At 38.0% G+C, this 26,120-nt stretch overlaps 1 protein-coding gene across 1 annotated transcript in view; it reads right to left on the bottom strand.

Moving 5' to 3' along the window:
* Positions 1 to 3,083: 3,083 nt before the first annotated feature.
* DNAAF6 (dynein axonemal assembly factor 6) overlaps positions 3,084 to 26,120 on the bottom strand; it is a 34,580-nt gene continuing 11,543 nt past the window's right edge. Inside the window, exons 5-7 of the mRNA XM_043570081.1 lie at positions 23,883 to 23,979; positions 9,401 to 9,486; positions 3,084 to 3,346 (exon numbers count right to left, since the gene is read on the bottom strand). Coding sequence (XP_043426016.1) covers positions 3,217 to 3,346; positions 9,401 to 9,486; positions 23,883 to 23,979 — 313 coding nt within the window. The 3' untranslated portion in view covers positions 3,084 to 3,216. The remainder of the gene's footprint in view (positions 3,347 to 9,400; positions 9,487 to 23,882; positions 23,980 to 26,120) is intronic.

The raw sequence follows: 26,120 nt of genomic DNA, 5'->3' as shown, positions 1-26,120 counted from the left end.
CAGTTTCCTAACCTCGGCCTGCAAGGTTCTACATGACATTGCTCCAGCCTACATTTCCAACCTTACCTCCAGTCACTCCCCAGATTCACCCTACTCCAACCACACCAGCTTTCATTTCCTTGAACTTTCCAAGTTCTTTCCATTTGGGTCTTCACATTTGCTACCCTTTGTACCTGGAAGCCATGCTGCTCTCTGTACCCCAATATTGTCTTTGCCTGGCTAAGTCCTAAGTATTCTTCATGTTTTGGCTAGAACCTTAAGGAAGCCTTTTCTTCTCTCACTCCCCAGACTTAAGTTTGGTTTCTCTGATAGGTATTTTCAAAGCACCCATTCCAGGGGCACCTGGGTGGCTCAGTTAGTTGAGTGTCTGACTTCGGCTCAGGTCATGATCTCAAGGTTCATGAGTTTGAGCCCTGCATTGGGCTCTGTACTGACAGCTTGGAGCCTGGAGCCTGCTTCGGATTCTGTGCCTCCCTTTCTCTCTGCCCCTCCTCTGCTCATGCTTGCTCTCTCTCTTTCTCTCTCTCAAAAATAAACATTAAAAATTTTTTTTTAAAAAGCACCCATTCTTTTCTTTCATACCAATAAAAAGAAACTTGAAAATACATGTTTATGTGTTTACTTGGTTATTGTTCATCTGCCTTGATAAACTCTGTAAGGACAGGGACCCCATCTGGTTTGTTCATTGTTGTATCTCCAGCACCTGATATAGTGCCAGGAACTTGGTAAGCGCTTAGTGAATATTTGTTGAAAGAATGCATAAATGAGTGAATGAATGAATGATTGAATCCTCACAAGTGGTGCTACTGGAGATTATGGAACCAAAAAATGAAGCAAAGAAGTTCATAAAGGAGAAGACTAATGATATGCCACAACTGTGGTTTTAAATTCCAGTTCTCCTGGTTATGGCTAAGATTCATTGAAAAATGCTGACAAAGCGGTGCCTGGGTGGCTCATTCAGTTGAGTGTCTGCCTTTGGCTCAGGTCATGATCTTGCAGTTCATGGGTTTGAGCCCCACATCAGGCTCACTGCCATCAGCGCAGAAACTGTAGGCGCTGAGCCCACTTAGGATTCTCTGTCTCCTTCTCTGCCTACCCCTCCCCCACTGTGTTCTTTCTTTCCCTCTCCCTCTCTCTCAGAAATAAGGAAACATTAAAAAAAAGAAAAAATGCTGACAAGATGAATTTCCTTTTTGTCTTCTTATTCTACATTTGCTTTACTGGACTATTCCCCTTTAAAGGAAGAAAGTCCTGGGAATTAGCTTAAAAACAAAACAACAATGACAACAAAGTTGTTACTTCTGAGGCCAAGGACACTGAAGTAGGATGATGCGCAGATGGGTATAAATTACTGGATCGCATTTCATTGTCTTGAAGCTCTGTTTCATTACATAATTGATACAGTACCACAAAACCAAAGCCCAATTCAAGTTGGCCTGGGTATGCTCTATCTTCTCTTCCAGGGACAACTTGTGCACATTCAGTCAGCTTGAATAATAATGGTCTTTGTAATTAGAGCCAGTACATAGGAAAAAGAGATACATTTTCCACTGACTCACTGTTGCTCTCTAGAGAAGAAAAATATTGGTTACTGCTTAGGCTTGCCCCAGAGTTTACACCGTAGGGTGTAATCTTAAATTTTTAAAATACAGCCTTGAAAAAAGATGCTGAGGAAGCAAAGTAGGACACTTTTTTTGTTCTTGTAACATCATGGACTTAAATTCACAGACACTAGTTCCTTTTAGTTAATCCCACCCTCAATTCTTGCCCCCCACAGAAGAATGTCATGGTGGTGATTTCAATGGTGAATTCTCTACAAGAGCTCAATGTTTTTTTTTTGTTTTTTTTTGTTTTTTTTTTTTAAATTTTTTTTTTCAACGTTTATTTATTTTTTGGGGACAGAGAGAGACAGAGCATGAACGGGGGAGGGGCAGAGAGAGAGGGAGACACAGAATCGAAAACAGGCTCCAGGCTCTGAGCCATCAGCCCAGAGCCAGACGCGGGGCTCGAACTCACAGACCGCGAGATCGTGACCTGGCTGAAGTCGGACGCTTAACCGACTGCGCCACCCAGGCGCCCCAAGAGCTCAATGTTTTAACACAACTATTTTTGCCAAAATCTCAGTCTTTTCCTTCTATTAGATCTAGTTACAAACTAGAGGCTTGGTAGTTATCTACATACGTAAGTCTGGAAAATATCTGCTTATTTAGTTCCTTAATAGTTCACTTAGATAAGATAAACATCTTTCAATTTTTCATCTCTTCTCAAAATTTCACTCCCAGTTAACTCCACAGTTCTACAGTGATGTGTGAGGCCTAGTTACATGAGCTTTAAAATAAGATTTATTCATAAATAATTCTGAAATAAACTTCAGCAATACAGTCCAGAAGGGGCAGGGGGCATTGACATAACTCATAAAAATAGGTATGCCCAATTATGAATAAAGATAAGAAATGAAAGAGAACAGGTTTTGTAAATGCACCACACTTTTCTTTATATTCCTTTTAAATGTCAAGGATTTCAATACTAAATATACACACAGTAGTCCAAAAGGTACTGTTAGTAATTATTAGTGCACAAAAGGAAGAAGATTTTTAACCTAACCAGATCCAGACACTGAAAGCAGGACTGAGGAAGCTAAATAACACTGTGTGTTCTGAAGTATTTCTTATTCAAGTAAAACATGTTGTTTAGGATGGCGTACCAAACTATTTATAATCCTTTGTTATTTGTACATCCCACGATTGTGAGAACCTAACCAGAGAATACTGTAAATCATTTGATCAAATCAATGAGAAGGCAGCCAAATAAACTTTTCTGGCATAATAATGACCAATTGCAATGGAACTGATTGTATCATAGTATAATTAATTGGCTTAAGTTCTTCAGACTACTGAAATAAGTGGACCAACCATTTCATGGTCATATTTCAGTTTGAATTGACCATGCAGTAATCTAATTGGTTAACCTGCAAATTCTATCCAGCTATCACCAAAAAAATGGAATAGCTTATGAATATAAGAAAACAGTGTTTCCCACCAGAGTAATAGGAATGACGGTAAATGACCAGGAACTCACTAGAATTGAATTTAGACCCTTTATGAATTATGTCAGAATAATAAAAAAGATAGGAGACATTTGCCAATTTTTCAAAGGTTTTTTAAAAAATTTTTTAGCAGTGCTGTTTTACCATGTTTCCTTCTTGTTCATGAAGCTTCAGAAGAAGTTAATGAAATCCAAGTCTCTTTTCATTGTTAGGGCGACTTCAAGAGTCTCAGTCTCCAGGATATAGAAAGCTTTGGCACTGTTGCATTCCACAGGGTGGGGAAGGGTTATCAACAGCTTCCTAAAAATCAAAACAAAATAAGACAAGATAAAAAACCTAGAATCAACTTCCTAAAGTAATATCAAGAAGATATCACTTTTATTTTATTTTATTTTATTTTTAATATGAAATTTATTGTCAAATTGGTTTCCATACAACACCCAATGCTCATCCCAACCAGTGCCCTCCTCAATGCCCATCTCTCCTCCCCCCCCCCCCCCCGCCGCCCCATCAACCCTCAGTTTATTCTCAGTTTTTAAGAGTCTCTTATGGTTTGCCTCCTTCCTTCTTGGTAACTTTTTTCCCCCCGTCCCCTCCCCCATGGTCTTCTGTTAAGTTTCTCAGGATCCACATAAGAGTGAAACCATATGGTATCTGTCTTTGTATGACTTATTTCACTTAGCATAATACTCTCCAGTTCCATCCACATTGCTACAAAAGGCCATATTTCATTCTTTCTCATTGCCAAGTAGTATTCCATCTAGTATATAAACCACAACTTCTTTATCCATTCGTCAGTTGATGGACATTTAGGCTCTTTCCATAATTTGGCTATTGTTGAAAGTGCTGCTATAAACATTGGGGTACAAGTGCCCCTATGCATCAGCACTCTTGTATCCCTTGGGTAAATTCCTAGCAGTCCTATTTCTGGGTCCTAGGGTAGATCTATTTTTAATTTTTTGAGGAACCTCCACACTGTTTTCCACAGTGGATATACTCGTTTGCATTCCCACCAACAGTGCAAGAGGGTTCCCGTTTCTCCACATCCTCGCCAGCATCTATAGTCTCCTGATTTGTTCATTTTAGCCACTCTGACTGGTGTGAGGTGATATTTCAGTGTGGTTTTGATCGCACTTTTAATAAGATAACGGGAAGCAATATATACCATCAAAAGGTTAGGAACCAAAAAAAACAATATTTAGACACTGTAAGTACGAGTTCAAAAATATGCCAAATTAACACCATAATATATCAGCCTTTTTGGCCTTAAAAATACAAGCAGGGGTTTTGATACCCCCACTCTTTTTTCAAGATTGACCTCATTTTGCATTATATAAACATACTCTCGGACTTGATTTATAGGCAGAGGAGCAGAGCCATTGCAACTCTAAGTTGGTTGGATAGATATGTTGCCAGCCATGCTTATGTGTACATGGAATGTGACTAACTGATACAAATCTGAAAATTGGAATAGTTCTATAATAATTCTGCTGATGCAACCTCAGGCTGAGTCTCTACTACATGTATAGTTATTGAAATTCAGGCCTGGAATGATTTTAATACTAGATCAATGAAAGTGCTTCTCTGTGCTTGCTTCTGGTTCTTTCTACTATACATTGACAAAAATCCCTGTGAGAGATTGCTGGGTTTATTTTGCAGTTGTGGGGCTCCGTTGCTAGATAGCTGTATGCTTTAGCTGCATTGCTGGGCTGAGCCATCCATAATTCTGTCATAGTGGTATGAATCTGAATTATGCATGGGGTCGGCACATGCTGGTATCTGAAGAAAATTAAATTCATGAAGCACTTGTTACCTCACATTCTCCATAAAGAAGCCTTCAGTATCTCTATAAAAAGTGGACAGAAAAGCTCTTTTAAAAGGTATAGGATCCAAGTTTGTAAAGGAATCTGGTATTTTTTAGGGGTACTTATTGAATCCTTGTATAAAGAACTAGTATTTGAAAACAAACTCTTGAAAACCGATTGCCTCCTCACTCATTTGCAAGACCTAAGTTTAGGAAACTGGGCTCATTAAAAGTATTTATCACACATGTTTGTGTGATCGCATTTCTCTAGAAGAGAAATTTCCTGTTACTCTTGTTCTATTCCAGATACTTGTAGTAGGAAAAACATCTCTCTCCACCAGAAGTAATGATATCATGATGTATTTATTTCAAATTTAAAAAAATTTTAATGTGTGTTTATTTTTCAGAGAGAGAGACAGAGTGTGAGAGGGAGAGGGGCAGAGAAAGAGAGAGACACAGAATCCGAAGCAGGCTCCAGGCTCTAAGCTGTCAGCACAGAGCCCAACGTGGGGCTTGAACTTACCAACTTTGAGATCCCGACCTGAGTCCAAGTTGGGCACTTAACCAACTAAGCTACCCAGGTGCCCCTCATGATGTATTTTAATATATCATGTAATATTTGGCATCTCAAAAAAGTGGGTGCAAAAAGTGTTTAGAGTCCATCTTTTTAAAGTTGTTTACAATATAGTTTGAGCTGGAGTTAGATTTGCTTTATACCTTATTCTACAAATGATAATATATTCACTTTAAAAATAAAGCAAAGCTCAGTGGTGGTAGCTTCATTGCACTAAAAGACAACTATAAATCAGCTGAAGAAGGCGTTCCAGTGATAATGTGCACTTCTCTGTCCAGAGAGCAATAAAATCAGCAGAGACAGTGGCCATTGGAATGATCCATCTATGCCTGCATTCCTGGCTAGTCCTTAGTAGTATGGCTTCAAATACTAAAATTTTGAACAGAAACTGTGCAACTTATTTAGGCTCTTAGGAGAAGGGAAGTATTTTTGTCTAGTCTGTTTTACTGCCTAATATCTGGATTGAGATTTATATATAAACAAAATAAAATTCTACAAATACTTATCCATGTACAATTCATTGAAGGACAGGACTATATCTTATCTTCATGTCCCCCCAGTTGTAGCAGGAGACTTGATGAATGTTTGTTGAGTGAATACATAAATGAATGAAAAGCAAAATAACATTTGAGTACCCAGAACACATTAGTACTATCAAATATGAATAAACATTTAAACTCAATCCCTCTGCCTTTACATTGATAGTATACTTGCTTTTTTTTTTTAATTTTTTTTTTATTTATTTTTGGGACAGAGAGAGACAGAGCATGAACAGGGGAGGGGCAGAGAGAGAGGGAGACACAGAATCAGAAACAGGCTCCAGGCTCCGAGCCATCAGCCCAGAGCCCGACGCGGGGCTCGAACACGTGGACCGCGAGATCGTGACCTGGCTGAAGTCGGACGCTTAACCAACTGCGCCACCCAGGCGCCCCAATAGTATACTTGCTTTTAAGAAGCTACAGTTTAGGCACTGATCAAATGTTTATCCAGTGTTACTTTTCATTAGAAATTGTTTAAAAGTGAATGATAATATATGAAAGTAAAGACAAAAGAATTATCTATACAGTGAACTCTAGAGACTTACATCCTTACATTTATATTAGCAAAGTCAAGTTGATGTTCCTTGCAAGAGATTTAAATACAGGACAACCTTGTTCTGTGCATATTCACATAATGTAGTTTTTATTTTATGTAGTTAATAAATGATTTTATCTCTGGGTTAGTTAACAAAAGACTTTTAATGATAGAGAAAAAACTAAGGGTTGATGGAAGGAGGTGGGTGGGAGATTAGCTAGATGGGTGATGGGGACTAAGGGGGGCCCTTGTTGTGATGAGCACTGGGTGTTGTATGTAAGTGATGAAATCACTGAATTCTACTCCTGAGATCAATATTGCACTGTATATTAACTAACAAAATTTAAATTAAAAAATAAATATTTGGGTTTAAAAAACATGACTTTTTAAACGTTTTCTATTGGAGACATAACTATTTTCAAAGAAAGTGAAGAAATAGCTACTGAGCTGGCATTCAGTATTTCAATTTGAAAACATCTTTTGAGTTTGAGTATCAGTCAATTCTCAATCAGTCTGAATTAAAGGAGCACAGCAAAGATGAGAATAAAACAGCATTCAACCAAAAATTAATTCATACTTGTCTTTACAATATGTTTTTACTATCACATTCAAGGAATTCATTTATGATATTCTTAGAATACACTTCAAAAAATAGTGAAACCTCATATGAAGATAAAAGTCCTTGGGAAATTATCCAATTTCCCCTATCTTTCCTCCTTTCTGTCTACTCCATGTTGGGAATCAACGTGCAAAAACAATGATTTTTTAAAAAATAAAGAAGTTAAGACATTGCTTTATTTCTTTTGGTTGTATAATTCTAAAAATCTGGGTTTTATTGATAGTTCTAATGCAATTGACTGTCATTTGACTGATCTTACCAGTCAATTCAGTTAAAATAGATTCACGTGTTCTGCCTTATAGATTCATGAACAGGAGGTTTTCTCTTCTCTCTCTAGGGGTGAGTAAACATAGTGTGATATGCTGTCAAAGTTAGAAACTAAAGAAAGTATATGTGAATACCAATAACCTCAAAAACAAGTCACATTTCCAATAACACAATTTCAGATAATAGCGTGGCTCCAAAGAATGTGCAAGTGTTAAGGAAAAATGACAAAAACGATAACAGCCTATCTTCAGTCTTCTATCATAATTAATGATTTTTTTCTTAAGAGACAGCACCTCTCTGCACTATTTAATATATAAGAACATTATGATCCCAAAACTCTAGTGTAGTCTACATTCTACATGGACAAGTATCTCTGTGTGAGTCTTTCATTTGGTGGGCTCTGATAGATATCTGGAGTGGCAGCATAGCAGCTGCCTGAAGATTGATGGAGAACTGCTAGGAGAATGGAAATTAACTCCACGGTGTGTAGATATGTATGTGTTTTTAACAAGCGCACCAATATCATGGAAGATTAACTGTTAATTTAAGCAACTTTCCTTGCAGAGGTTGTGTGGAAGAATAAAAGCATATATAATAAGAATGAAAAAATTACACTGCTCCTCGAAGTAAATCGTAGGAATAGTGGATGAAATTTTTATAACAGGAGGCAATTTTCATGAGAATATAGTTTTGAAATTACATAAGAAATGAGAAAGTACTTGATATATATCCATGGGTAGATCATTTTGGGTTAAATGCATCTACTATAGAAATCAAGGTTAAGCTATGTATGTACATTGGGTCGTTTATACATAGAAGTCTTTTGTATGAGGGATCTACTTTTTATTTTTTTGAAACCCTAAGATCAACAGGGGAAGATTATTGATACTGATAATGGAAGAAAGAAAATGTGCCAGCAGCTGACTGCTTACCACACCCAGTTTGAAACGCTCGTGAATAACAGAGAAAGAGCCACTGCAGTCAACCAAAGTGTGCTTACTAGCATACATTCAGATTAAAAGTGAAACAAGCAAGGAGATATTTAGATATTTTATCTATCACACACCGGGTTCCATTGATTTCCTCTTTATGGACTTGTTTTTGAGAGACGGGACTGATTTGTCCAGGTTTCAGATAAACATTTGTATCAGAATCTTACTGTATGTGTTGCATTTTGGAAACATAATTTGAACCTGTGTAATAAGAAGACTATTTTGAAAATATCAAAATGTTTAATTATATTATGCCATTATTACCTGTATTCTTTTTAAATGTATCTATACTACTTGAGAAGCTAGTGATAAATTTGTTAGAATTTAAAAAATTTTTTTAATGTTTATTTATTTTTGAGAGAGACAGAGACAGAGTATAAGCTGGAGAGGGGCAGAGAGACAGGGAGACAAAATCCATAGCAGGCTCCAGGCTCTGAGCTGTCAGCACAGAGCCCGATGTGGGGCTCGAACTCACCAGCTGTGAGATCATGACCTGAGCCAGACATCCAGCCAACTGGGCCACCCAGGCACCCCAATTTGTTAGAATTTTTGCTTTAAGGAATTGATGACAAGACTTTTCTGTTAATTTTTAGATGGATACAGTCAAATTGAACCTTAGAGTCCCATGGTAACCAGAAAGTTTAAAGATATTGCTTCTCTTATGGCATCTCTGTACAAAAAGCCACAAGCGAGACTTACAACTTAAGAGATTTTCATCTCTAGTTATTTTTCCTCACAGATAAGTAAACCATATCTGAATGTCAAAGGCTGTATTTTAGTGGTAGCAATCTACTCCAAATGTACGGGTGCAAAGCAGAAAAAAACTAGGTGTTTTAGGTGTCTCAAAAAATATATATACATATATATTTATATTATGTAGATCAAACATCTGAATGAATAACTCACTTTTTCACTTTTTGTCAAACTTTAGGAGTGATGAAAAATAACAATGTACACTTTAAGAATATTGATTATAGATTCATTAATATTTTAATACATTATTCTAATTCTAAGTTTTACTCACTTATTAGGAGTGCGAAGGTCAAGGATCATTTCCTGGATATCAATTTGAATTTCAGAAGGGTTTGTATTCGGCAGTTTAATTTTAACCTGAAAGAGAAAATGAGAAGAAAAATACTTTTGTCTTGAAGAACAGTTAATTTGAAGAGGGTAGGGAAGTATGGGGAAATGAGAGCTAATATTTATTAAGTTCCAGCTATGTGTGCATGGCTAGGCCCTTTCCTCATTACAATCTTGAGATGCAGGATTATCCCCATTTTATAGATGGAGATAGTGAGATGCAGAGAAGTTTAATGAGCAGCCCAAGGGTAACCATCTGTAATTGAACTAAGGTTCCTTGCCTGTAACTTTCATTGTCTGAAGGTGCATACTAGTGCACCTGCTAAGGTTGGGGACTTTCAACGGACTTTATATCAGTGGGCACTTTGAATAAAAAGTGGTTAATTTTCATGTTGGGTGTGGGTTGGTGATGCCATTTGTAGTATCCTGGTATAAACTCCTATTCCACATTTCCTAGAGAAGTGTAGGAGTCCATAAAAGTCGTTAATACAACAAGAGAAATAACAACATGATCCCTACGTACCCCACACCCACCCCTGCCTCCACACACACGCACACACAAAATGGGACTATTTATTGGTTTGGTAAGATTTTACTTAAAAATGTCGCATCTCAATTCCCACAGGACCCAGTAATTCCACTCCTGGGTACATACACAAGAGCATTTAAAACCCAGGTGTTCTCTTCCCTTATCCATCCCTCAAATATTGACATTTTCCAAGGGTCAGTCTGTCAATCTGCTTGCATGGATTCAGAAGTTTCTCCCACTTCTGGTTCAAGGATTCCAGACATGTGATTCAGACATTTTGATGAAACCGCCTCAAAATGGCATCATCAGAATGTAAAATTACTGATTTTTTAACTAAGTAATATGTATAAGACATCTTTCACTCTTACTTCATACCTGACCTTAAGCCCATCTCAAATTCTTCCCCATCTCTCTCTCTTCTCACCCCATGTGCATTCTGCATCTAACTCTCTCATTATGTATTATGTATTAAATGTATTTAAAAATTTAAATACATCTAACTTTCACAATAAGAAATACATTAAATATATACAATTAGATCAACTTTTAAGGAGGTATCCACCCCCCTACCATCATTATGAAAGAATGCTAGGATATTAACTATAAATATATGTATATTACTATTAGAATTTAATTGAAGGTTTACTGTGCTGCCTAGAGCTGATAATAAGGAATTGTATTACAGCTCAAATATCTGTCTCCCTGAAACACAGTCTAATTTGCAACCAATCCAATAAGGTTAGCATAATCAGAAAGCCTGCAAAAAAATGTGTCCATCCTCTAGAATTTATATGGAAAAGAGAATCCATTCAATTATCATGTAGCCAAATCTATGTATTCATTAGAAGTAAATAAGTATGACTATTTTAACCTTAAGAGCAAAATCAGGATTTGAGAAGCAGACCATTCAGGAAACAAGTGGATTCTCAGAAGATAGGCAGACACATTGCTCAGAATGATTGGTAGCGCTTTCCGAGATGAATACGTGTGATAAACATATGACTCCTGGTTGTGTCTGCCAGATAATGACTGACTCCTATCCCATCTCTGACTCTCACCTCATTCTCAGTGAGACTTGGAGATGGAGTAAGGCTCATATCCCTGTGAAGGAGGTGATAATGAAAAAGAAACAGACTAAATGGCTTGTTTTATAGGTCACATCAGAATGTCCCCTTATCAATATGGATGCATTAAAGCAGAAGAGCCAAAATATTATATATCCATTGCTCAAAAAGAGTATCAAGCTATGTGCAGGCTGCTTTTCCCATCCTCTAGAACAAACAATGGGTCATTTGGCAGAATATCAATAACTCTAGCCCCATTTACTTTTGGCTTTTAGAAATAATCTGCTGTTCAACACACATGGGTGAAAATGGGAATACACTGACCTACTTCCCCACTGCACACATACTCCTTCTTACCATGAGTAGTCCTCTGGGGGAAGACAGGTTATCTTCCTACATACCTTTGACACCTGAAGTTCCTTTTTCCATGGCCCCCAACTGACATCCAAGAGGTCAGGTACTTCAGTCAGCCTTATTTCTCAAGGGTAGGCTGTTCCCTATTCTTTGCCACATTGTTTCTATTACACATGTTTGGCTTCTCTCGTCAACATTGTTTTTATCTCTAAAGCCATGACCCAGAGTCAACGTCACTTCATTGATCTGATTCCTCTTGGTTTTTGATACCTGGCTTGGAACTGGAGTGAGAATTTCCAGTGCCTCTGTTTGAACTCTGTCTCTGAATGTTGACCCCATCCCAAGGGCTATGTATTCTGTCCTCAGTCCTATTTCTGCAAGTTTCCTAGTGTCCCTCTCAATGCCTCCCCCTCTCCAAGCATACATGTGCTACTTAAGATCAGTTATCCTTTATTCCAAGCCCAATGCAAAGCCAGTACTCTGTGGTAGTATATTCTAACCCCTCAGAGAACCCCAATTCTGAAAATCAACATCTCCAGTCCCCGTCTTTGAGTTTCACATGGATTTATATTTCTAACAGCCTTGGACACTTCCAGCAAGATTTCTTATAGGCAGTTCAAACTCAATATAACCCAAACTTAATATATTTCTCTTAGAACTTTGTCTTCTTTCTTTTGCATTGCATTCCTGATCCCCATACCAAAAACAAAGCTGTTTACTCTTATTCCAGAAGTAATAAATGGTAATTGTAAATAAAGTGTAAAATTCAGATGAACAAAAAGAAATAAAAACCATCTCTAAGACTACCATCCGGAAACAAACCACTTTACATTCCCCTGTCTTGATTCATGTCATCACCATTTACCCAGTTATCCAAACTAGAACTCTTGACTCCTATTTCTCCCGTACATATCCCATTTGACAACTTTCCATATGTGGAATTCTAGAAACTTAACAGAAGACCATGGGGGAAGGGAAGGGGAAATATAGTTTCAAACAGAGAGGGAAGCAAACCATAAAGGACTCTTAAATGCAGAGAACAAACTGAGGTTTGATGGGGTAGCAGGGGAGAGGGGAAAATGGGTGATGGATATTGAGGAGGGCACTTGTTGGTATGAGCACTGGGTGTTGTATGTAGGCAATGAATTATGGGAATCTACTTTTGAAGCCAAGAGCACACTGTAGACACTGTATGTTAGCTAACTTGACAATAAATTACGTTAAAAAAATAAATCTTATCAATACTACTTCTTAAATATTTACCTTGCTCTCAATCCCTACTGCCACCCTCCAGGGGCCTACCTCTCTCACCTGAATTAGTGATATTGTCTATCAATTGGTTTTCCTAACACCAATCTGCCTAACTCGCACTCATCTCCTACCATCATCTCTGCCAAATTCTCCACGATAATCTGCCACTAGAGTTGTTATGAAATACCACATCTAATTGTTTAACTCACCTGCTTTAAGATGTTTAGTAACTCTAATGCCCACAAAAGTTCACATTTCACGGTGTCTTAGTCTGTTGGGGCTGCCATAATACAATACTACAGACAGGAATTCTGAGCATGCCAGACGTGCGAGTATGGTTGGTTTCTGGTGAGAGCTCTCTTCTCTACTTGCAGAAAGCTGCCTTCTCACAGGGTGCTCACATGGCCCAGAAAGAAACCAAGCAGAGCAAGCTCTCTGGTATCTTTGTATAAACGCACTAATATAATCACGCCGGCCCCACCCTTGTGACCTTATCTAAACCTAATTACCTCTCAAAGGTTCCATCTCCAAATACCATTACAGTGGGGGTTAGAGCTTCAAAATGTGAACTTCAGGGGGACGCAATCAGTCCAAAGCACACGGTATGACCTTCAAGGGGTTTTCCAACTAGCTCCAAGCTGCTTATTCTCTTTTATCTTGTATTACGCCATGCCAGTGCATTCTGGGGTTCCAAGAACATCACAAATGCTCTCAAAACACATCATATGCTTTCATAGCACTATGCCTTTGCTCATGCTGCTGCTTACTCTTCTTGGAGAGCTTTTCCACCCTGACAAACTATTATGGACTTCAAATGTCCAGGCATCCAGCAGAAGCAGAGAAATAATAAAGATCAGAGCAGAAATAAACAATATAAAATCTAAAAAAACTGTAGAGCAGATCAATTAAACCAAGAGTTGGTTTTTTGAAAAAATACACAAAATCGATAAACCTCTAGCCAGGCTTCTCAAAAAGAAAAGGGAGATGACCCAAATAGATAAAATCATGAATTAAAATGGAATTATTACAACCAATTCTTCAGAAACATAAGCAATTATCAGGGAATACTATGAAAAATTATATGCCAACAAACTGGACAACCTGGAAGAAATGGACAAATTCCTAAACACCCACACACTTCCAAAACTCAAACTGGAGGAAATAGAAAACTTGAACAGACCCATAACCAGCGAAGAAATTGAATCGTTATCAAAAATCTCCCAACAAATAAGAGTCCAGGACCAGATGGCTTCCCAGGGGAATTCTACCAGACATTTAAAGCAGAGATAACATCTATCCTTCTCAATCTATTCCAAAAAATAGAAAGGGAAGGAAAACTTCCAGACTCATTCTATGAAGCCAGTATTACTTTGATTCCTAAACCAGACAGAGACCCAGTAAAAAAAGAGAACTACAGGCCAATACCCCTAATGAATATGGATGCAAAAATTCTCAATAAGATACTAGCAAATCGAATTCAACAGCTTATAAAAAGAATTATTCACCATGATCAAGTGGGATTCATTCCTGGGCTGCAGGGCTGGTTCAACATTCGCAAATCAATCAACGTGATACATCACATTAATAAAAGAAAAGAGAAGAACCATATGATCCTGTTGATTGATGCAGAAAAAGCATTTGACAAAATTCAGCATCCTTTCTTAATAAAAACCCTCGAGAAAGTTGGGGTAGAAGGAACATACTTAAAGATCATAAAAGCCATTTATGAAAAGCCCACAGCTAACATCATCCTCAATGGGGAAAAACTGAGAGCTTTTTCCCTGAGATCAGGAACACGACAGGGATGTCCACTCTCACCGCTGTTGTTTAACATAGTGTTGGAAGTGCTAGCATCAGCAATCAGACAACAAAAGGAAATCAAGACATCAAAATTGGCAAAGATGAAGTCAAGCTTTCACTTTTTGCAGATGACATGATATTATACATGGAAAATCCGATAGACTCCACCAAAAGTCTGCTAGAACTGATACATGAATTCAGCAAAGTTGCAGGATACAAAATCAATGTACAGAAATCAGTTCCATTCTTATCCACTAATAATGAAGCAACAGAAAGACAAATCAAGAAGCTGATCCCATTCACAATTGCACCAAGAAACATAAAATACCTAGGAATAAACCTAACCGAAGATGTAAAAGATCCATATGCTGAAAACTATAGAAAGCTTATGAAGGAAATTGAAGAAGATACAAAGAAATGGAAAAACATTCTGTGCTCATGGATTGGAAGAATAAATATTGTCAAAATGTCAATACTACCCAAAGCTATCTACATTCAATGCAGTCCCAATCAAAATTGCACCAGCATTCTTCTCGAAGCTAGAACAAGCAATCCTACAATTCATATGGAACCACAAAAGGCCCCGAATAGCCAAAGTAATTTTGAAGAAAAAGACCAAAGCAGGAGGCATCACAATCCCAGACTTTAGCCTCTACTACAAAGCTGTAATCATCAAGACAGCATGGTATTGGCACAAAAACAGACACAGAGACCAATGGAATAGAATAGAAACCCCAGAACTAGACCCACAAAAGTATGGCTAACTAATCTTTGACAAAGCAGGAAAGAATATCCAATGGAAAAAAGACAGTGTCTTTAACAAATGGTGCTGGAAGAACTGGACAGCAACATGCAGAAGAATGAAACTAGACCACTTTCTTACACCATTCACAAAAATAAACTCAAAACGGATAAAGGACCTGAATGTGAGACAGGAAACCATCAAAACCCTAGAGGAGAAAGCAGGAAAAGACCTCTCTGACCTCAGCTACAGCAATTTCTTACTTGACACATCCCCAAGGGCAAGGGAATTAAAAGCAAAAATGAACCACTGGGACCTCATGAAGATAAAAAGCTTCTGCACAGCAAAGGAAACAACCAACAAAACTAAAAGGCAACCAACAGAATGGGAAAAGATATTTGCAAATGACATATTGGACAAAGGGCTAGTATCCAAAATCTATAAAGAGTTCACCAAACTCCACACCCGAAAAACAAATAACCCAGTGAAGAAATGGGCAGAAAACATGAATAGACACTTCTCTAAACAAGACATCTGATGGCCAACAGGCACATGAAAAGATGCTCAACATCGCTCCTCATCAGGGAAATACAAATCAAAACCACACTCAGATATGACCTCACGCCAGTCAGAGTGGCCAAAATGAACAAATCAGGAGACTATAGATGCTGCAGAGGATGTGGAGAAACGGGAACCCTCTTGCACTGTTGGTGGGAATGCAAACTGGTACAGCCACTCTGGAAAACGGTGTGGAGGTTCCTCAAAAAATTAAAAATAGACCTACCCTATGACCCAGCAGTAGCACTGCTAGGAATTTACCCAAGGGATACAGGAGTACTGATGCATAGGGCCACTTGTACCCCAATGTTTATAGCAGCACTCTCAACAATAGCCAAATTATGGAAGGAGCCTAAATGTCCATCAACTGATGAATGGATAAAGAAATTGTGGTTTATATACACAATGGAGTACTACGTGGCAATGAGAAAGAACGAAATATGGCCCTTTGTAGCAACGTGGGTGGAACTGGAGAGTGTGATGCTAAGTGAAATAAGCCATACAGAGAAAGACAGATACCATATGTTTTCACTCTTATGTGGATCCTGAGAAACTTAACAGAAACCCATGGGGGAGGGGAAGAAAAAAAAAGAGGTTAGAGTGGGAGAGAGCCAAAGCATAAGAGACTCTTAAAAACTGAGAACAAACTGAGGGTTGATGGGGGGTGGGAGGGAGGGAAGGGTGGGTGATGGGTATTGAGGAGGGCACCTTTTGGGATGAGCACTGGGTGTTGTATGGAAACCAATTTGATAATAAATTTCATATATTAAAAATAAATAAATAAATAAATAAATAAATAAATAAATAAATAAATTCTTATCGCTAAAACAAAACAAAAAAAAAAACAAAAAAAAAACAAAAAAACAAATGTCCAGGCAAAATGCCACCTGTATTGTGAAGTCTGCTTGGACTACTTCTTTGCACCCATATCACTTTATACACACTTCTATCAAATTCAAATTGTTTGGGTTCAAATCATAGTTCTACCAGATTCTAAGTGTGTGACCTTAAGCAAGCCACTTAACTTCTTTGTGCTTCAGCAACCTCATCTGTAAAATGAAAATAAGAGCACCTATCTCATAGGGTCAATGCGGGGATTAATGATTTGCTATATGCAAAGTTTACAGAGAAATGCCTAACACATAGTAAGCATTATACAAATTGCTTTGCTATTATTATTATTATTATTATTATTATTATTTCATGTTAAGTGAAAACAGTCTGGATAAAAACGTTTATTTGTAGACTGTGAATGTAGGGAGATGGCTCTGCCATGGCACCCCAGTGACCTTGCACTATCCCCATAGGCCACATATGCAAGATTCAACTACAACCTGCCCCAAGTCTTGGCAGGACATCCTGTGATCCTCTTGGAATGTGGGAAGGTAGACAGTCTTGTGAGGAGTTGCCTCAAGTCTGTTTCCTATCTGTCTTTCTACCTTGTGGGAGGCTCCTTATCTTGTGGGAGGCCGTTTCTCACCCTACTCCCTGGTTCCCATAAGGCAGAAGGGCTTTCTGTCTCCCTTCTCTTGGCTATAGATGAGGGCTATAAAATAGTTCAGCTACAGTCTAGAGTTTGCCCTTCAGCAACAGAGTGTCCTACTGCCCGTGTCCCCTGTCATCTGGCCACTTTAGTTTGATGTTGTCCTGTGGGGCAAAGGGAGATGACACTATACTGATCTTGCTTATGCTGCCTGTGTAAATAATCAACTATATGCATTGGGGCTCACTGTTTCCTTATTGGATGGATCTATGGAAGTCTGCTGCTGCTTATGGACTACTTGATGTCTTGACAGTAAGCTCGTTAAAAGGAGAAACTTATCTATTTTGTCAACACTATATACTGAGTATCTGGCCTATGGCAAGTGTTCAATAAGTATTTGTTAAATTAAAAAATATAGCGGGGCGCCTGGGTGGCTCAGTTAAGCATCGGACTCTTGATCTCAGCTCAGGTCATGATCTCATGGTTCGTGGGTCCGAGCCCTGCATCAGGCTCTGCAGTGACAGCGCGGAAGCTGCTTGGGATTCTGTCTCCTTCTCTCTCTCTGCCTCCCCCCGGCTCGCTCTCTATCTTTCTCTCAAAACAAGTAAGTAAACATTAAAAAAAAAAAACACATAGCAAACAATGGTAAAATACGTATTCATGGATATATATCAAACCCCTGATAGTGGGATGCTTATGGGAACGGATGGAAAGTATAGAGAACAAAAGAGAAAATTAAAAATAAAAAAGTAAAATAGAACAAGACAGAGGCATTATACTCATGAGGCTTAAAGAAAAACATAGTGTTACCAAGGAGGAAAAAGCCTTCTGGCTCTCTTATTATTCTTCCATTAATTTATATGAGTATTTGATACCTTGCAAGCTTGACCTTATTTTCTCAACTGTACTACAAGGAGAAAAGCCTAGATAAGCATCTTTTAAACCATGTTCCAAAGAGGCCCAGTTTTTCTCCTAGAAGCTGTCTCATGGGCGATAGTACCCTTTTAACCAAGGCAGGGGTACTTTTATGTGTTTTATATGTTGGGTTTTCTCATAGAATTTTGTTTGAAGTAAATGGTTGGCAGCTAAAAACAAAAAAACCCCTGCAAACCTAGATGTAGCTGTAAAATTAATGTACAGCATGATGACTATAATTACTAATACCGTATTTAATACTGGGTATCTGCTAAGAGAGTAGATTTCAGGTACTCTCAACCACACACACGCACACACACACAAACACACACACATATACACACACATAATGCACACACACACACAATGCTAAGTGGGTGAGGACAGGATATGTTAATTAGCTTGACTACAGTAATTTCACTATGTATACGTGTATCATATCATCTTGTTGTACACTTCGCCTTAAATACATACAATTTTTACTTAAAACATTAAATGCCTAAATATAGATTAAGGCAAGGAAGCTTGGTAGCTATGAACTCGGGGAGTGGAGCAGCAGGCATGATTTGGATAATGGAGCTCCTTGGCTTGGGTTTAGAAGGAAAGAATGAAAGGTTTGCTGAAGACATGCATATTCCTAACTGAGAATTTTGTTTAGGACAATTGCTTTAAAACTCATAAATCTTATTTTCTTATTTGGAGGCCGAAGAGGGTAAAGGAAGGGGTGGTCCTCGTGAATTTTTTTTTATTAAACTTTATTTTTTATTTTTTAAAATTTACATCCAAATTAGTTAGTATATAGTGAAGCAATGATTTCAGTAGATTCCTTAGTACCCCTTACCCATTTAGCCCATCCCCCCTCCCACAACCCCTCTAGCAACCCTCAGTTTGTTCTCCACATTTATGAGTCTCTTTTGTTTTGTCCCCACTCCCTGTTTTTATATTATTTTTGTTTCCCTTCCCTTATGTTCATCTGTTTTGTCTCTTAAAGTCCTCATATGCGTGAAGTCATATGATTTTTGTCTTTCTCTGACTAATTTCACTTAGCATAATACCCTCCAGTTCCATCCACGTAGTTGCAAATGGCAAGATTTCATTCTTTTTGATTGCCGAGTAATACTCCAGTGTGTGTGTGTGTGTGTGTGTGTGTGTGTGTGTGTGTGTGTGTATACCACATCTTCTTTATCCATTCATCCATCGATGGACATTTGAGCTCTTTCCATACTTTGGCTATTGTTGATAGTGCTGCTATAAACATGGGGATGCATGTGTCCCTTCGAAACAGCACACCTGTATCCCTTGGATAAATGCCTAGTAGTGCAATTGCTGGGTTGTAGGGTAGTTCTATTTTTAGTTTTTTGAGCAACCTCCATACTGTTTTCCAGAGTGGCTGCACCAGCTTGCATTCCCACCAATAATGCAAAAGAGATCCTCTTTCTCCACATCCTCGCCAACATCTGTTGTTGCCTGAGCTGTTAATGTTAGCCATTCTGACAGGCGTAAGGTGTATCTCATTGCGGTTTTGATTTGTATTTCCCTGATGATCAGTGATGTTGAGCATTTTTTCATGTGTCGGTTGGCCATCTGGATGTCTTCTTTGGATAAGTGTCTATTCATGTCTTTTGCCCATTTCTTCACTGGATTATTTGTTTTTTGGGTGTTGAGTTTGATAAGTTCTTTGAAGATTTTGGATACTAACCCTTTATCTGATATGTCATTTACAAATATCTTCTCCCATTCTGTTGGTTGCCTTTTAGGTTGCTGATTGTTTCCGTCGGTGTGCAGAAGCTTTTTATTTTGATGAGGTCCCAGTAGTTCATTTTTGCTTTTGTTTCCCTTGCCTCTGGAGACGTGTTCAGTAAGAAATTGCTGCGGGCAAGATCAAAGACGTTTTTGCCTGCTTTCTCCTCGAGGATTTTGATGGCTTCCTGTCTTACATTGAGGTCTTTCATCCATTTTGAGTTTATTTTTGTGTATGGTGTAAGAAAGTGGTCCAGGTTCATTCTTCTGCATGTCGCTGTCCAGTTTTCCCAGCACCACTTGCTGAAGAGACTGTCTTTATTCCAGTGGATATTCTTTCCTGCTTTGTCAAGATTAGTTGGCCATATGTTTGTGGGTCCATTTCTGGGTTCTCTATTCTATTCCATTGATCTGAGTATCTGTTCTTGTGCCAGTACCATACTGGCTTGATGATTACAGCTTTGTAGTATAGCTTGAAGTCTGGGATTGTGATGCCTCCTGCTTTGGTTTTCTTTTTCAAGATTGCTTTGGCTATTTGGGGTCTTTTCTGGTTCCATAAAAATTTTAGGATTATTTGGTCTAACTCTGTGAAGAATGCTGGTGTTACTTTGATAGGGATCGCATTGAATATGTAGATTGCTTTAGGTAGTATCGACATTTTAACTATATTTGTTCTTCCTATCCAGGAGCATGGAATCTTTTTCTATTTCTTTGTGTCTTCTTCAATTTCTTTCATCAGCTTTCTATAGTTTTCAGTGTATAGATTTTTCACCTCTTTGGTTAGATTTATTCCTAGGTATTTTATGGTTTTTGGTGCAATGGTAAATGGGATCGATTCCTTGATTTCTCTTTCTGTTGCTTCATTGTTGGTGTACAGAAATGCAACCGATTTCTGTGCATTGATTTTATATCCTGCAACTTTGCTGAATTCATGCATCAGTTCCAGCAGTTTTTTGGTTGAATCTTTTGGGTTTTCCATATAGAGTATTATGTCCTCTGCGAAGAGTAAATTTTGACCTCCTCCTGGCCAGTTTGGATGCCTTTTATTTCTTTGTGTTGTCCGATTGCAGAGGCTAAGACTTCCAATACTGTGTTGAATAACAGTGGAGAGTGGACATCCCTGTCTTGTTCCTGACCTTAGGGGGAAAGCTCTCAGTTTTTCCCCACTGAGGATGATATTAGTGTTGGGTTGCTCGTATATGGTTTTTATCATCTCGAGGTATGATCTTTCTATCCCTACTTTCTTGAGGGTTTTTATCAAGAAAGAATGCTGTATTTTGTCAAATGCTTTCTCTGCATCTATTGAGAGGATCATATGGTTCTTGTCCTTTCTTTTATTGACGTGATGAATCATGTTAATTGTTTTGCGGATATTGAACTAGCCCTGCATCCCAGGTATAAATCCCAGGTCCTCCTGAATTTTTAGATCCCAAATCCCTTCTTGTACTTAAACAGATTGTTTGTGTTACTATCCTCTTCAGCTTAAACAGAAGTCTTCTTTTTGAAGTCTCTGGTTTGGATTGTTATATAGAGACCAGGTCCAACCCCCAAATAAGAAATTTGGCCAATTCTAAGGTGTAATTCCCCCCACATTTTAGTGTTTCTGATACTGGGATGCATCACACAACCAATGTGTACATTTAACGTGGTAGTATACTTATTGCTCCTTTTTTTATTAAGTAAGTGGCATGATTACAATTTGATGATGTCTTAGATCTGAGAAAATGCTATATTATCAACAGGAATAATAAGCTTATACATTTGAGGAAGAAATACTTGAGATGCAGTCGACAACCTCTTCAGTCCAAGTCTTATCAGTGGGGTTAAGCAACGATAGTGGATATCACCATTAACGTGCTTATAGGATAAAATTTAAGCTACAAATCAGGGATTTTTTCCTCTTTTTTGAGAGTCAGCTTACCAGTACACCACTGTCCACAATTACTCTTTATTATTCTTATATGCACAGCTTACTCAAATAGGCCAGGCTATTTCATGCCTAGATACCTTCCCATGTGCCTTACCTCTGCTTGGAATGCCCTTCTTGGAATGTTGTCCACTGGAAAAATCCTGTCCACCGGGTGTTGATCTCTTTCCACTTTATGTTACCATGTACCTGGTATATGCCTCTAAATATGTACTTACCATATTGGATTGCAATGATTTGTTAGTCTTCCACCTCCTTTACTATAAATTCCTTGAGGATAATTGACTGTATCTTATTTATCTTTGTATCCCTAGTACTTAGAACAGTGCCTGGTATGCAATGGTACTAAGTGTTTAAAGACTGGATGTATGAAAAGAAAGACAGAGAAAAAGAACAGTATACATATGGTGAGGTGCCATAGCACCAACAAATATTTTTATGCGGCTTCCATTCAGTGCCATCTGTGCCTCAGCCAAACCTTCTAAACTCCTGGTAGACTTAAAACTGTCAACACTGAGTTTCATTGTTAATAATAAGATGATTTCATTTATGTTAGTGCTGTCTCCCCAGTCAATTAGAAGTTCATTAAAGGAAGAGATCAGGTCTTCTTCTGCTTATACTTGCTGAGTTTTACATAAATTGTATAGTACTCTGAGGTACAATTTGGGTTCCAAGAGTCTTCATTCAGGATACCTTTATTATTAATACTAGTAGCGTTTTACAGGAGAGAAATGGAAAGGCTCACAACAGTTATTTACTTAGGGCCTGGAATTCCTCCAGAGTTTATAGCAATCCTCAATACTAGACATCAAAAATGTTATTTTACAGTTATTTAAAAGAGAGGAATTGGGATATTACTGGTAAAACCCTGGGAGCTAATTACTTCAAGATCACTTGAAACCTTAACTCATTAGAATGTGAAAAATCTCCTGAGGTACTTAAACTCGCTATTCCCATTATGTTACTTGATTCAATTGAATGTCTTAGATTTTGCTAATAAGAGAAAACCTGAAGTTCATGCAACAGAGAGATACCATTTATCATTTGCTTAAGGAAAAAAATTAAGCATCTCCAATGGGCACCTCAGTACTCTATAATGTAGAGTATTATGAGAGAGGGGGAAAGATATATGTATAGTCCCTGATCTCAGGGAAAAAAAAACTCTCCAGACCAGAATTACTAGTATATGCTACCAAAAAGAGTTGCATTCCACACTCTTAGGTAGGTCCAGACTTTTCAACAAGATCATTACGAGGCTCAAATAAGCAAAAGTAAGGTGATCTCATTGATGTCATTGGTATTGTTATTATTATTACATAGAAATAGAATCATTTGGATAAGGGAGTCAAGTAACATTTTATACATCTTTTTAGAGTTTTAAATCAGAAGTTCAGATCCAAAATTTAAGAAAAAGTCCCTTTTTAAATCTCACCATTATAAGCTGAGTCATTAGAAGAAGTAAGAGAGATTCAGGGAAGGGAAGATTTCATTCTGGTTGCCATCAACTCATCATAAGTTAATAACCAATCAGATGGCATTCATTGAACAGAACTAGGATGAAAGAAAATTCAGTCCAATCGGAATGAGTAGGTTTTTGTTTTGTTTTGTTTTGTTTTGTTTTGTTTTGTTTAGAGAGAGAGCATGAGAGGGGGGAGGGGCAGAGAGAGAATCTTAAGTAGGCTCCATGCTCAGCACGGAGCCTGATGTGGGGCTTGATCCCATGACCCTGGGATTATGACCTAAGCCTTAAACAAGAGTCATATGCTCAATTAACTAAGCTACCCAGGCGTCCCAAATGGAAGTTTTAATAGGGCTAGAAATAGTGTATTATGTCATATGATTCTACTATGTTTATTTGTAAATCTTACCCATATGTGTAAATGGAGTTTATTTTGTACATGTTTACCAATTTTAAGCTATCAATCCCATTATTCCATTAGTGCCTAAAATATAGCAACCATTATTTTTAAAGAGTTTACTGCCTTGCCTATGGTATTATGTGTAAAACAGTCAGTCAGTCAATTTAGCCATAATGGTCATATGGAAAATGGAGAGAAGCTCACCACTAGATCTTCACAACATGCTGTTGAAGAGTCTTTTCTCGAAAATCCTAGGAACATATCCTCAGTTCCCACCTGCTGTTTGAATATAATCTCATACCTGGAAAAAAAAAGGGGTCAATGATACAGAGACTCAAAAGAAAGAGCAATTTTCTCACAGGGCAAAAAAACTAGAAACTACGGGGACATGCTATTACAAAAAATAAAGTTCTGACAGTTTTTCGGGCATATAGCAGAACATAAAGAAATAGAAGTCTAGAAATACAGTCAAAAATACCTAATGCTGTAAATCAGGATTTATATTGTATCTACCTATTTTCGAAAAATTAACCTTAACTGTTTTAGAGCTATACAAATAAAAAGGGTTAAGGGAACTTCTAAGATGATTAAAAGTAGAAGGGAAAAAAAAGTTCTTTTTTTTCTTCCTGGAAAACGATGGCTCAGAAAAATAGTAGGCCCATAACCCAGGGTTTGATGGATAGATAAAAATCCTCCTCTGCTAAATTGAAGCCACAGAGTAGAGTTAGAAAATCCAGGTTTAGTACTTTTTCTGTCATTAACTGTGTGACCTTGGTCAAGTCACAAAGTCGTGGGGAGAAGGGTAGGTTTGAACTCAATGACCTCTATAATCTTTTTTGCCTCTAAAATTCTACAATGGAAACACTGGTAATGCAGTCAGCACAACTACATTGCAGTGTTTACAATCTAGGCTTACAAAGTTCTTTTTTTAAAATTCTTAATGCTTATTTATTTTTGAGAGAGAGAGAGAAAGCATGAGCAGGGGAGGGGCAGAGAGAGAGGGAGACACAGAATCCGAAGCAGGCTCCAGACTCTGAGCTGTCAGCACTGAGCCTGTCATGGGGCTTGAACTCACAAACTGCGAGATCATGTCCTGAGCTGAAGTTGGACACTTAACCAACTGAGCCACCCAGGTGCCCCTAGGCCTATGGAGTTCTTAGCCCGGTGAAAGATTTTCCTGACATTTCACCTCACCCATGACAATTCACAAATCTTTCTTTGTCCCCAAATTAGGGGCCCTAGGGACAGGATGGTTTCTAGAATCACCCAGACACAATGGACCCTATCTTTTTAGGTGGAATGTAGTAAGCAAATGTTTACAGATGATCTTTTCCATTTAATTCTACCCTTATGAAGAAATGGTAAATCTCTGGATAGGAAGACTAAAGGATTATGTTGAACTTCTGACCACTTGCAAATAGGAATCCCCAAGAATGAAAAAGGGATTTCTTTGAGTTTGAACAGGGCTAGCAATAAGTAGCTATTTGATATGGGGCACTTTTTTCTTAATAGACTATAACTATAACTATAACATTTACCTTATATTTACAAAGGTGAAGCCAGGTTAAAACAAAACAGAAGGGTATCGATCCACACTCCATGACTACCAAATGGATTTGCTCTAGCTGCTGCTTTCTCCTCATCTCCAGATGCAATTTTCCAACTGTCTACGTTTGCCTGGATGTCCCAAAGGCAGCTTACAGTCCACACATCCAAAACCAAACTCAGTGTTTCCCCTCTCCCTTCGTTCCCAATCACAGTCAATAGCCTCACTATTCACCTGGTCACCCTAGTTGGTAACCTCAGCATCATTTCTGAGGCTTTCCTCTCATTCATTATATCTAATTGAATACCATATATTCCTTTAAGAATCTCTCAAATAAAGATCCTCACATTTCTACCCAAGGCCAGTGATTCAGCTCAGGCCCATCTTACTTTGCATGTGGCCACTCATGATTCTTTTTTGTGAGCTGCTTGCTCACTTTCTTTACCCATTTTCTTCTTTACCCATTGGGACATTTTGAAATGTACTTGCATAAAATGGAAAATAAGATTAAAAAATTTTATAAAGCAATTTTCTTCATACCCTGACTGGAGTTCTTATTCATTTAAAGCTTTCATGGATGTTATTTCTACAGAACATCAAACATCAAGATGAGAAGTGAAAATTTACTCAAATTTGGAACTTGCCACATATGGATGTTTGACATTTATTAGACAGTATGACAAATGAGTGGCTTACTTCTTACCTTTTATACGGATGTGTGGGCACTGTATAAACATAACCTGAGATTTACTCTCTTCGTTTTTAAGATGCACACAGAAATGTTTTAAAATCCCCTTTGATCTTTTTTTTATGAAGTTTATAGGGTTTTTTTTTACATTGTTTATGCGATAGTTGGATACTTTTTTCCAGTTAATTATCTGCAGTCTCCCACTGTT

This window comes from Prionailurus bengalensis, chromosome X (genome assembly GCF_016509475.1).
Source record: "Prionailurus bengalensis isolate Pbe53 chromosome X, Fcat_Pben_1.1_paternal_pri, whole genome shotgun sequence".
Lineage (NCBI taxonomy): Eukaryota > Metazoa > Chordata > Mammalia > Carnivora > Felidae > Prionailurus > Prionailurus bengalensis.
Note: the sequence above shows the minus strand (reverse complement) of the source record. Positions and strands in the feature narration are given on the sequence as shown.